General features: G+C 41.3%; 1 protein-coding gene across 1 annotated transcript in view; it reads right to left on the reverse strand.

Moving 5' to 3' along the window:
* The window catches only part of gsap (gamma-secretase activating protein), a 61,288-nt gene that overhangs the window by 24,089 nt on the left and 23,768 nt on the right, over window positions 1–13,431 (reverse strand). The window contains exons 21-25 of the mRNA XM_034163967.1: window positions 13,154–13,276; window positions 12,949–13,001; window positions 9,828–9,859; window positions 5,214–5,275; window positions 2,684–2,779 (exon numbers count right to left, since the gene is read on the reverse strand). Of these exons, the coding sequence (XP_034019858.1) occupies window positions 2,684–2,779; window positions 5,214–5,275; window positions 9,828–9,859; window positions 12,949–13,001; window positions 13,154–13,276 (366 nt within the window). The remainder of the gene's footprint in view (window positions 1–2,683; window positions 2,780–5,213; window positions 5,276–9,827; window positions 9,860–12,948; window positions 13,002–13,153; window positions 13,277–13,431) is intronic.

Here is a 13,431-nt window from a genome sequence, read left to right on the forward strand (position 1 = left end):
CTATGATTGACTCTTTCATTTGTATTGAGGTAGCATTTAGTTCTTGCGCATAATGCGCAAGACACCACTGTTCTTCAGTATATTTCGTTAATCAGTTCAAACAGCTCATCTGTACGTACAAAATTATCTACATCTTCAGCCATAATTTTGTAAACAGACTGAACTATTTTAATGCTAAACAACAAAAATGTGATACTCATGAACGTTTTATGTACTTGGTGGAGAGCCTCAGCACTACAGCAGAGGAATGCTATGGCTAACAGCTGTCATAATCAGTCATTTACAATTTGACATTTTCTTAGGCAAATATGATAACGTGTACCTCTGTAGCAATCTATGCCATGCTTCCTGACATGACTGATGATATGTCACAATATTCAGTGCTGACAGAAAGTGTTTTACTGTGATGTTTGGAGATTACCCCACATGTTTACATTTTATAACCATTTATCCCGTGACTATTAATTATTGGACCAGCTAAAATTGTTTTTGTCCTGATTTGATCCCCCCAAAAAAAAAAATCTTTAAAAAACTGGTCCCAGGTTTAAAAATGATTGTGTTCTCCTTTAATATAGGAGTTAAAGCTTGACCTATGACTGAAAAAGGTTTGTTTTTTTTAAAAAAACAGTTTCCTCAAAACTGACCTTGTTTGTCCGAAAAAGTATGGGTTATTCAGACAAAAGGTTTCCAATGACAATTTCACTTGCAGTCTGTAACTCCAATAAAAGCAGAGTGATAGGCAAAAAAGAAAAAAAGAAAAATTGATCAAGCTCAAGGTCACGTCTGTTTGTGGCAGGGAGCCGAGCTGCCATACGCTTCCTCCTTTTTTACCCTGTTATCTCCTACAGTTTTTAATAAATGTTGATAGATGGCTGCTGTCCTAAAACGTGACCACAGTCGTTGACCATTCTTCAAGAAGTTGTACAGATGGAACACAACGCTGGATGTTTTGGTTTGAATGCTTGATCTCGAGTAGGATTGGACTACAGGGTACCAAGGTACTAATATTAACATTCTGGCATGTTTAAAAGTCAGTGACTTGGGTTTCGACAACTGAAGGAGTGACTTTGCTCGGGGGGGGGGGGGGGGGGGGGGCGGCACAAGTCAGCGACTGTATTTTGGAAACAAGCCAGAAAGTAAGAGAGTCTTTGTTATTGTCCACCAGCTGGAAAAGACCAAGGGGACGCAGATAGTCACCTGACTGCAGCAGATAGATTACTACTTTCCATTACAGGGGATGGACTGGTTGTCTGTCTGGGTGGTTGCCATCCAGGACCTGGAGCAGTGGTGTGGTGGAGGCAGAGATACGTGGCACCAGCGCATTCTCCCAGACCTGACCTGACTCCAAAAGCCCAACGTTTCTTGCAATAACTGTGACCTGGAACATGGGTCAAGGTCAAATATATGTTAAAAATTATGTCAGTATATTTTACAAATATCGAGAGGTTGGTGAAGACAACAAAACTAAAATGAACACACCCGCTAGAGTGCAGGTAGGCCAAAATCATACCTCTGTGGATGGGAAATGATCCAGAACTCGCCCCAATTTGTAACCTGCCAAATGGTGACCCGCTTTGTCAGGGACTGTTGCTCAAAAAGTAGAGTGATGACTGAAAAACCATTTCAGAATTCAAGAGAAAGTAGGACCAAAAAAAGAAATAAAATGCAGTAGACCACATACAGTTAGGTCCACTTGTATTTGGACATTAACAAAGCTTTTGTTGTCTTATGTATCCAACATACATCTGGCCTTAAAACAGCCGAGTAGTCGACCGTTCAATTAAACTTGATCCTTTAGAAATGGAGAACCACACTCAAAAAACAACAAAACCCTGTTGTAATTCCAACACCGTTTACCCAATTAGATGGAATTAGTGTTCAGTTAAAGCTGACAGTCTGCGCTGTGAGCTCATTTATCATTTATGCTACTGGCAGAAACATTAAACCAAACTTTGTCCGTGTCCACATACTATGCGTGTCCATAACTACTGCTGGACATGTTTGCTTTTACTAAAATTCAAAATTTGCCATTTCTAAAGGTCGCGTAGTAGAACTTTTCAAAAGGGTACAGTAACTGACTGAATGCAGTAATAAGCAATTACACAGCTGTGTTTATCATTTATTAATGTGTTCACCTTTGTTAATGCAGTAATAAGCATTGACAAAGTGAATTAAGAGCTACTGTAAGTGTTTAGTAAGAATGGTGTTCAAGTTAACCAAGTTATTTAAGCTACAGTATGCAGAATATAGTGCCATCTTGTGGTGACATTGCAGACTACATTATGTCATTGCCTGTCAATATTTTGTTTAAATGAACTCATTCACATTGTGGATTTTTTTTTCCCCTCATTTGAATCAGAAGCTCAAACCGCTTTAGAATTACGCTTTGCATTCACCCACTCATGAACACTGATGTTAGCGTGCTGCCATGCCCGGCGCCCAACTACACACGGAGCAAATTGTCGATTAAAGACCTTGCCCAAGGGCACTGTGATTTTCCGGTCTGACGAGGATTTGAACAGAGGGTCCTCTGGTCTCAAGCCCATCTGCAAGTATTGTTAGCTTGCTACCTAGCCTGGTTAGACTGGAATGGTTTAGCTTGCTAGCTTAGTTAGACTGATACCTATATAACATCAGGGATGTTTGGAACTCGCTATGAGAACCATTTTAACAGAAAACTAACCAGCTTGGCTACGTAGTTTACAACCAGAGAGTCGATCTTCTTCTTTCCCAGACGTGGCAGGTGTCGGTTCAAGTGTTCACGAAGCTTGTCAACGGTCTGCAATGCAAAAGGGAGTGAGTTACACATTTTGAAAAAAAAAAAAAAAAAAAGGCGTGTGTGTTTCAGGCACACTGTTGCGCAAGCAGCAGGGGTCAAACTAAGTTCACCTCAGCTTTTCCCTCGACTACCATGTCCAAATTGATTTTTAGCAAAACGCAAGAAGGAGGAGGAACCTGTGGATGTGAGAGGTGGGACAGCACTTGAGGCCAAAGGTTGAAAAACAGCAAGAGAGCAGTGAAAGAGAAATGGAAGAAACGACAGAGGAAAGACAGCAGTCAGAAAGTACGTCAAACAGAACGGGGGTTGGCGGTTCTGCGGCACAGAGTGTGCTAACACAGGCTAACGGGCCTTTAAAAACTATGCTGAGCACGGGGAAAGCTGTCTGATATGAAATTGTCCAAACAGCATTCTGTTAAAAAAAGAAAGAAAAAGAAGACAGGACAGGGACCTAAAAAAATGTCAACTCATTTGAAACTTTACAAGAGTTTCTCCTTAAAAGATGACTATGAAGTAAAACAGCTGTCAGCGTTTTACACCAGATCTCCTCTGGACTTACTATATATCCAATGATCTGCAAATGTATTACATAGCATACATAGAACAGTCATAAAAATGTCTGATTTGAGAAAAATCTATTAGAAATGATGTTTTATAACCTAAAACACTTATGCCGTTTCACTTATTTTTAACGCCGAAAAATAGCGACATAGTAAGTCTCTTTGGCTGCTCCCGTTTTGTACTTGGGGTCACAGTAAATCCAAGGTGGATCTGCATGTTGAATTGGCATAAATTTTACGCCAGATGCCCTTCCTGACGCAACTCCACATTACATGGAGAAATGTGGTGGGGTGGGATTCGAACCGGGAACCTTCCGCATTGAAACCAAGTGCATTAACCACTTGGCCACCACCCCTACTGGACTTGTAAATACTACCAATTTAGAAACTTATTTTTTAAAATTCTTAGGCCAATGAAACATACCTACATTTTTTGTGCAGACTATCACTCTGTCCATATTTATAATTGACAGATGGTTTTATGCTGCTAAATAGCTTGCTAACTAGCTAAAATAAAGAGCGAGAAAAGCTTTAAAAAGTTTTTTTTTTTTTTAAAGAGTTGCCGCTGTCTATTTCGTGAGGTAGTCAGCTTTACACCAGTCTATCCAGTTGCTATATACATATCTTGGTAGCTGAAAACGGCTAAAAACCTTTGCAGTATCTATTTAGCTAGTTAGCTATATAAAAAATGCTAACTTTTTTGAAAATTCATAACAAAAGTCACTGAAAAAACACCAATGCCAAAATATCAAATAATGTACTTTAAAAGTGGATTATTTGGGGTGAAATATCCCATAGTTTTACAGGACCAATTTATTATTTGATTTATAAACTGTGGAATCCTAACATTTATCCTTTTGTGAAATAGACAAAATTATATATAACCTAAAAAAAAGCATTTGTTCTTGTCAAATTGTTTTTTTACCAGCTTCTTTATTCCTCACCACTTCTTTGATTTTAAATGAGGTGAACAATATTTTACATAGTTACCTTAAAAAAAAAAAGAAAAAAACTGCACAAAAGTTAGTACCCCCATCTTACAGGGTCTGCTCACTTTTCAGAGGGTCTAGTAGGGTTAGGCGGGGCCAGTGCCAGCCATTTGGGCACAAAGATCACCACTTCATGAAGAATAAAAGTAAACAAGCGCACTGGAAAATGTTTACCCCCAAATCACACTGACAGATTGAGTCCAGATTAAAAAAAAAAAAACAAAACAAAAAAACCCTCTGCTGCTTCTCTGTTTCATTCACAGGAGAGGACAGAGACAGGCACGTGTTCTTGGCACTTTTATCCACTGATTTTTTTTAGTGCCCCCTAGGGATTTAGTGCCCTACGCGCAGTGCGTGATGAGCGTACATGGAACTGTGGCACTGGGGTTAGGGTTAAGTCTTACTACTTAAACCCAACTGATTTTCTAACTACAAGCCTTTGGAAAAAGAAGGGTATCACCATCTTTTACGTACATCTGGCACAAAGCAGCGCGCGTCAAAAGTTTAATGGCTGTGGCCCGAGATGGACTGAGATATAAGCGGAAATAGAGGTGTTGGTGTAACTAGGCATTAAAATGCTTCTCCACAGGGAGCTTTGGTGGCTGCTCCCATCAAACATCCACTCTTGCTTTGACATTTTGTGTGCAGGTCCATTTCCTTGCCAGAAAACCTTGCACTTGAATCCTCCACTTAAATAGCAATGCACCAGGTTCAAGCACACCTGGCTCTTAAAGGTAATGACATATGACAATCCCGTTTCCTTATTTAAAAACAGCACAAATAGTTGGACACACTGCAAAAGCACTTGCATTACATGTTTTAGATCGTTTGCTGTAGATCGCCAAGATAAGGTCCCCAATCGCAACTGTATCGTCGTTCTCTTACCAGGCCTATGAGCGCCCTCTGTTGGTGGTCTTCCTCTTGAAAAAGTGGCACCAGCTTCTTATCTAGTAGAAAATGGGCAACAGTGGGAATAAGCACATTGAAGGAGAAAAATAAATAAATAAAAGACCCGCTGCATCAATGCTAATTGAAAAGCACAGGTAGCCTCAGGTGTGTCAGCGCAGAAACATCATTAAACAGCCCATCAGCAGGAATGGCACAAACCACTCAGTCTTCTTTAGGACTCTGATAAAGGAGAAGTGAACTTAAGACTGTTTTTAACTCTGCGTGTGTTTCCACTTTAAAAATACATCCTACAGCGTGGAGCTGCGATCCTGCTTCACACTGCAGCTGTTTTATGTCAGTCACAACAGCAGCGGCGCAGGCTTCAGCGTCATTACTTCAGATGAATTATTTCACACTTGCATACCATCTTTTGATCACTTTCACACATGCAAGATGCTGGCTTTTTGATGTTCTAGCACAAAATAAAGAGATAAATAATGCTTGCAGGGGCACAGCTAGCCGACAGACTCTGCTGGCAGATTTGCTGCCGGTTTCAAAATTAACAGCTGTTTTACAGTTTCCATATTTTAGACACTGAGCTGAGGCTCTTATTTTTATTGAGCGGGTCGGTGTTCAGCGTTCGCTGCAGAAATTCAAAAGTCACTTTAAAGTCCATCCATCCATCCATTTTCTTCCGCTTCATCTGAGGTTGGGTCACGGGGCAGCAGCTCAAGCAAAGCCGCCCAGACCTCCTGATCCACACACACCTCCCCCAGCTCCTCCGGGGGAACCCCGAGGTGTTCCCAAGCCAGCTGCGAGACACAGTCCCTCCAGCGTGTCCTGGGTCTTCCCAGGGGCCTCCTTCCGATGGGACGTGCCCGGAACACCTCTCCAGCGAGGCGTCCAGGGGGCATCCGAAAAAGATGCCCGAGCCACGTCAGCTGGCTCCTTTTGACGTGGAGGAGCAGCGTTTCGACTCCAAGCTCCTCCCGTGGGACCGAGCTCCTCATCCTATCTCTAAGGGAGCGCCCAGCCACCCTGCAGAGGAAACTCATCTTGGCAGCTTGTACTTGCGATTTTGTTCTTTCAGTTATGAAAAATCTCATGACCATAGGTGAGGGTCAGAATGTAGATCGATCGGTAAATCGAGAGCTTTGCCCCCCTGCTCAGCTCTCTTCACCACGACGGTCCGATACAGCGACCGCATCACTGCAGACGCTGCACCGATCCGTCTATCGATCTCACGCTCCAACCGTCCCTCTCTCGTGAACAAGACCCCGAGATACTTAAACTCCTCCACTTGAGGCAAGGACACTCCACCGACCTGAAGAGGGCAAAGCACCTTTTTCCGGTCGAGAACCATGGTCTCGGATTTGGAGGTGCTGATTTTCATCACGGACGCTTCACACTTGGCTGCAAACCGCCCCAGTGCACACTGAAGGTCCTAATTTGATGAAGCCAACAGAACCACATCGTCCGCAAACAGCAGAGATGAGATTCTGTGATTCCCAAACCAAACCCCCTCTACACCCTGACTGCACCTAGAAATTCTGTCCATAAAGATAATGAACAGAACTGGTAACAAAGGGCAGCCCTGGCGGAGGCTGACGTGCACTGGAAATTGGCTCGACTTACTACCGGCAATGCAAACCAAGCTCCTGCTGCCTGCTGCAGTCATACAGGGACCGATAGCCCTTAGCAAAGTACCCTGGACCCTGTACTCCCGGATAGATGTATTTTATAACTTTAAAACAGGAGTGACGCTAACGCGTTAGCATGTCTGGCATTTTCAATGTTAAAAGTTAGCATTAAGCAATTGCAGCTCTCATCACGTTCAGGTGCATTTGTTTTCAAATTGTAATATTAAATTTATTTTTGTTTATATATTAATCTAATGATTATTATATACAATTTTAGAGAAAGAGGCAAAAAGAACCTGAATAGAAACAACAGAAGATATAAAAGCAACTAACAATGAACATACATAAATAAATACATACCTAAATAAATGTTTTCTGTGAACACCTAGTGACTTACACCTCCATTTCATCCCTGTCTTATTTAATGACAGTTTGTTTTGGTCAAACCATATTTTCAATGTGTTAATTTCTTCAGTGATTTCCTCCAGAACTATCTGCCAAACTAGAAAACTGCTGCATCCTAGTAAGAGCAGAATACTACTGGAATGAATTTGAATAAGTTGTGTTTTTTTTCCCTTCACTAAATGGATGCTGCACTCACTGCAGTTTATTGTCTGGAATAGTCCCAGATTGCATTTCAGAGCTTCTAGAATTGAAACATTTTCGTGCAGGTGGTGTTGGGTCTTGGGCCACATGTAGAATGAATCAGTTTTTTAAATTAAGCTTTCAATTCATATAGTGACATCTACCTTTTTTTTTTTTTTAAAAAAGGTTACTTTATACTTTTATACTTTAAGTAGGTTTTGGAGCACATACTTTTTCACTTTTACTTGAGTAAAGAGGTCAAGTTGATACTTCAACTTTTACCAGAGTGTTTTTAAACTGCAGTATCTATACTTCTACTTAACAAATGTGTGTACTTTTGACACCACTGCTTGAGGGACATGGTCGAATGCCTTCTCTAGATCCACAAAACACATGTTGACTGGTTGGGCAAACTCCCATGAACCCTCGAGCACCCAATGGAGGTTGTAGAGCTGGTCCAGTGTGCCGCGACCAGGACAAAAACCACACTGCTCCTCCTGAATCCGAGGTTTGACTATCGGTCAAATTCTCCTCTCCAGTACTCTGGAATAGACCTTACCAGGGAGGCTGAGGAGTGTGATCCCCTTGTAGTTGGAACACACCCTCCGGTCCCCCTTCTTAAACAGAGGGATCAGAGGTAGATGACTTTAAAGTCTAATTATGGATAATCACAGTATCATGCAAAGCTTTTAACATTAAAATACATGAAAAATGTAAGACTGTTAAGGGTGTAATAGTTATGTTAAAAGTTTGCTTTTCTGATTTTAAAAATATGTCGGGTCTTGCATTTAATCAGAAATTTATTACTGATCTTCAAGTGTATTTTTTTCATGCAAAAGTACAAAGATTTTTTTTTAATGGATTTGTAGCTTGACAACATCTTTGTTTCTTTAATGACAAAGATCGCATTAGATTTTTGTTGGAATAAGACGCAGGGGAAAACAAAATCTCAAGCACCACATCTCCAGATTGGACAGGACTCTTCGGTGACCATGTTTGCAGATGAACAGGTTGACATGAGCCTGACGAGGTGGAGGTATGCTGTGGAGAGAAGGTGAATGAAAGCAAGAGCTAGACAGAGTGTGGTAGAGAGATGAAGACAAGCGCGGGTAGGGTGGAGAAGAGTGACAGGAGTGATTTGTGACAGAAGGCAGAGCTGAAGATGTGATTTTCTTTGGCAGTGATGAGGATGAAAAGGATTAGGAATGAACATAACAGAGCGACAGGACAGGTGGAACGGTTTGGAGATAAAGTAGCAAGAGAGAAGCAGATTGTTAATGTGCAGTGGAGAGGTGCAGGGTATATATGGAGAAGGATGCTGAGGATGGAGCCACTAGGCAGGAGGAGAAGAGGAAGACCAAAGAGGAGGTTTATGGAGGACATGCAGATGGTCGATGTGACCGAAGACACGCAGAGGACAGAGTGAGATGATGAATGATGATTTACTGTGGTGACCCATAATGGAAACAGCCGGAAAAAAGTTTAATGCAGCATTAGTGTAGGATAGGTTAAAACCGATTACTTTACAATTTAGCCAGATTTTGCATTTCTTAATCTCAAATTTAACCCATTTGAAAACCATTTTAAACTGGCATCTTTCAAATAGCTTGAAAGCAATTTAGGCCAAACACATTAGTGAACAACCAATTAAACCAGTCTGTTTCAAATTTGCTCAGAATGAATCCAGTTTAAACCATTTTATTTTTGGTTTACAGGCATTTAATCAATTAAAGATTAGGTCGTATCAAATTTAAAAGTGGTTTATTACATCTATGAAGCCTTTAAAGAAATATATATTTGGTGTAAAACAGTTTCGAGGCCAGTAAACAACTAGAACCAAAGAAGCTAAAACGAGTAAAAAAAACAAAAAAAAAAACAAAAATTGTTTTGTTTTAAGATTTTCAATAAATTACTATCAATACAGTCGATTCTGTCATCTGACAAGTTGTTTAATTGATGTGAGATTAGAGAGGGAGTATTTTAGGAGTGAATTTGACTGCGTGAGATCATCCACTTGAGCTAAGTGAAGGGTGACAGAGAACAGCTGCAGCGGAATCACCAAAAGTCTGACAACTCCACAAAGAGAGGAGGCAGAAAGTACAGAACTCCTCACTGTTACATAATTGTAGCATTCTTCACCTCCTTTCCTATTTTCTTTGACTGTAACTCCCCTCTCTCCGCCCCTCCAACCAAGATAAATTAGCGTAGCGGTTGTGTTCGGCAGAATTCTCCAGCGGGCGTGAAGAATGTGACCTCAGACAAGCACAAAAACGCACAATCCCTTTGTTTTGTTATTTATGATTTTCCTTATTCATGTGCGTGCGCGCATCTGTGGAAATGGGTTCACGTGCATTTGTGTGTAATCAGGGTGCTTGTGTCATCTTACCGAGACACCAGGTGTCCACCATTGATAGGACTCTACAAAATGAGAAGAAAAGGTAATCGTAAAAATAAATAAATAAAAACCCCGAAGCCAGAATTTTAATAAGAGTGTTAGTTTTTATGCTGTGAGCCCAGGCAGTGGAACGCTGTCGCGGCTGCAGCTAGCAGGGAAGAGATGAAAACAAAGGCTTTAAAGTCTAAAATAAGCTGTTTCCAGGAAGTGGAGAACATTAACCAAAATGTCTTATTCCAATGTGCAAACGAGACGGTGCTTTGTTTCATCTGCAGCAGGCGTTAAATGACCGGTTCTACAAAAAAAGTGCACGTTATGGACTCCCACCATAAACCGCCGAGCACCTAGGTGTGTTCAAGCTGGACACGTTTGGTTACTTTGAATTCAGACTGCGTCCAGCGTCTCCTACTACCATCTGAAAGAAGCACAAACCAATAAGTCTGAATGGGGCTTTATGATGTCACAAGAGCAGTGGAAGACGACGTCAAAGGAAAATGGTCTGAGAAATAGAAAATGTTTTCAGGGAGATCAAGGTTACGTTTGCAGAATCAGGTTTGTTGGTTTGAGATTGTCCTGGATCAAGACCAAGATCCAGGCTTTTTGTAACTTCCTAGACTCGGCCATCAGAAGTGTATCTGCATATGGACGAAATGTAGAACGTTCACGTCTCTGGGCAGAACGCACTCTGAGATTGAGAAACACCCTGATAGAACTCATGGAGTCATGAACTCACTGTACAGAGATGTTTGGCAATCCTGATGTCTTTGAAGAGAACAAAAGTCCAAGTCTTCAGGGTCCTGGTCCTTCCCGTCTTACTGTATGGTTGTGAGAACTGGATGCAAACCAGCGACATCCAAATGTCTTTAGAACCCGGTCTCTTTGGAGGATCCTTGGGTACTGCTAGAATGGCTTTGTCTCCAATGAGCCGTTAATACAGAGACTCAGATGAGGGTTGCATTGGGAGGGAACCTCAGTTATGGCATTTGCGCCACGTGGTGCATTTCTATGCGCATGATTCAACACGTAGGTGAGTCAGTGTTTAGGATCCACTGCAGCTGGAAAAGACCAATTGGACGCCCAAACTTCATCTGGCAGCAACAGGCAGATGACTATTTTTAAGAGGTGGGGATTGGGCGGGTGCCATCCAGGACCCATGGCGGTTGCATAGTGCGGTAAATGCAGCGCCTTGCAACCAGCGCAAAATGCCAGACTAGAGTTGTACATCACTGATCACAGCCTCAACCCAAGGAGAACAGTGAGGGAAGCCACCAACTTTAGTCACATCATGTTACACAGTTTCATGGTAACGTTGAACAAAAAGGAACTTTACAAGAAAACAGATTAAATCCAGCCTCCAGACTCCTGTGGCTGCAACTTCATCTTTTTAGAAAAATCCTTTGTTCCTCTCCACTACAAAGCTGAATAAACTGATGACAGACAAATGTTGCACGAGGAGCGAAGATTAAAAAAAAGTCCTGTGGCACTTGTGCTTATGGACCCGACTATGAGCTCAGTAGGCTCTGACATTTACATATTACAGACACAAAGGGGGTGTGTAAATGTCAGCTGTGTTTATCAGAATAAGTGATTTTGAAGATGGCGCCTGTGAACACTGATCACACTCCGTTCATCCAAACTCAGCCAGCGGTCCAAATGAACAATCAACTGCTTTCACACACATGGAAAGTCACGAGTTAATTGTCCTCAGTCAACATTAAATCTTCCCCACTCATGGATGATGTAAACGGCAAAATATTCCTCATATTATAGAAATTATACATATATGATTAATGAGGCAAATATAACATAACTGTTATAGACAACTAGTTCACTGCCAGTGGGGATCCATGGGTTCGAGATTGGGTAGTGTTTATAAAATAGGCAGCTGACATTGTTTAATTATGCAAAGTTTCTATAATGATTTAAACTGAAAATGCAGGAAATGAAAATGAGAAGGTTTTGTTAATAATTGTATTTATTATGTGGCACATTTAGTTGATGTCATGTTTGGCAAGTTAGAGATATTTCCTTTGTTCAGAGCTTGTATGGTTACCACAGACTGATTAATGGTGATAACATCCATTGTTCACTTTTGTTACCTAATGTATCTAATTTCTCCAAAAATATTAGTCCTATCAGGTTTCCGCTTTCGCAGCGTTCATCCTTGACCCAAAACACGTAAACATACCAAACGACAAATGTCAGCTCTCCCCAGTTTCTCCGTGATCGAACTTACACACGCAGAAATGTAAACAGAGGCCACTTGGCTTTTAATATATAGATATTCCATAACATAAAACAAACAGTAAAAGAACTGTTAAGGAAAAAAAAAAAAGAACTGAATTTTTCAAAATCCCCCCTTAAGTATAGGGCACCTTAATTTTGAATCTATTTAGTCAACAAATTAGCATATTTGTCTCACCAAGCATTCATGAGTAAATACTATGAGAAACAACAACAAAAAAAATGGATCTGCATTGAAAAGAAAATTAATAAAATGACTTAATTACTTAAAAAAACTCAATCAGTAAATTTGATGTGAGTGAATGTATGATTTCCTTAAATGGGGTTAGAACCTATGTTCCATAATTTGATGTGATGGTTTGTTGGATGGCTAGGTTAGCACAGTATAGCTAACATATGAGTTGATTTATGTCGGAGGAAAAATGTATCCGATTGGTATCGGCGTCTGCAATATGTTTTGGCGTCTGTACCATGTCAGACATGAAAAAGGTGGATTGTGCCACCCCTAATTAAAATGCTAATTTATGCACCAAGCAACGTGGGACTGTAATCAAGCTCATCTCCTGCTCCGTGGGTACCTATGGTGTAAGTACCACGTGCCTGCCGTGACATTTTAAACTGGATAAACTTGTCTGGCTTTTGTTTTTCCACATCAGCACAATCTATCATTTACAAAACCTGGACCACATTTCTGAAATGAGTCAGCCTGAAAACATTTCATCAAGATGGGCCCCGTGCTGCTGCAGGTCCTTCCACGTGTTATCTTGAGGTACTTTTTCATTTTTCAACCTCTGGACAAAAGTGCAAAGATGCATTTACGCCTTCACTTGCTCCACTTTACGTAACTGTGCCAAGGAGTCCGACTTACTTCTTTGTGTTCTCCATGTGGTTCAGCTGGTCCGATGTTCCCCCCCCAGACCGCTGAAACGCACAAACAACCACCAGATATTTGCTTCTTTTAAAAAACCTGCATGTGTGTAGACGGCGCATACGGTCGTCGATTAATTCAACGGCGTGTAATATGGTTCGAGAGCAAATAAATAGACAAAAGTTGGACTGAAAAAAAGACGTACCAGTTTGTCCCAGTGGGCGCTGATGTGGGAACTCGTGTATCTGGGGCTGGGAACAGCTTCCAGGTATTTTGGCCTCTCTGTGTTCCACTGCAGCTCCGACCAGAAACCCTGGAGACTCTGGGCCTACGTGCACACAGATAAAGTGACAAGCAAGGACACTGCTGTAAAAAAAAACAAAACACCACAAACCCAACACCCTGAACTGTCCACAAACACAGTAAACAACGACGGATGCGGAAAGAAATCACAGCTGTAGGATTTTAGGCATTTTAAAGTTC

The sequence above is a fragment of the Thalassophryne amazonica genome, chromosome 22 (assembly GCF_902500255.1).
Source record: "Thalassophryne amazonica chromosome 22, fThaAma1.1, whole genome shotgun sequence".
NCBI lineage: Eukaryota > Metazoa > Chordata > Actinopteri > Batrachoidiformes > Batrachoididae > Thalassophryne > Thalassophryne amazonica.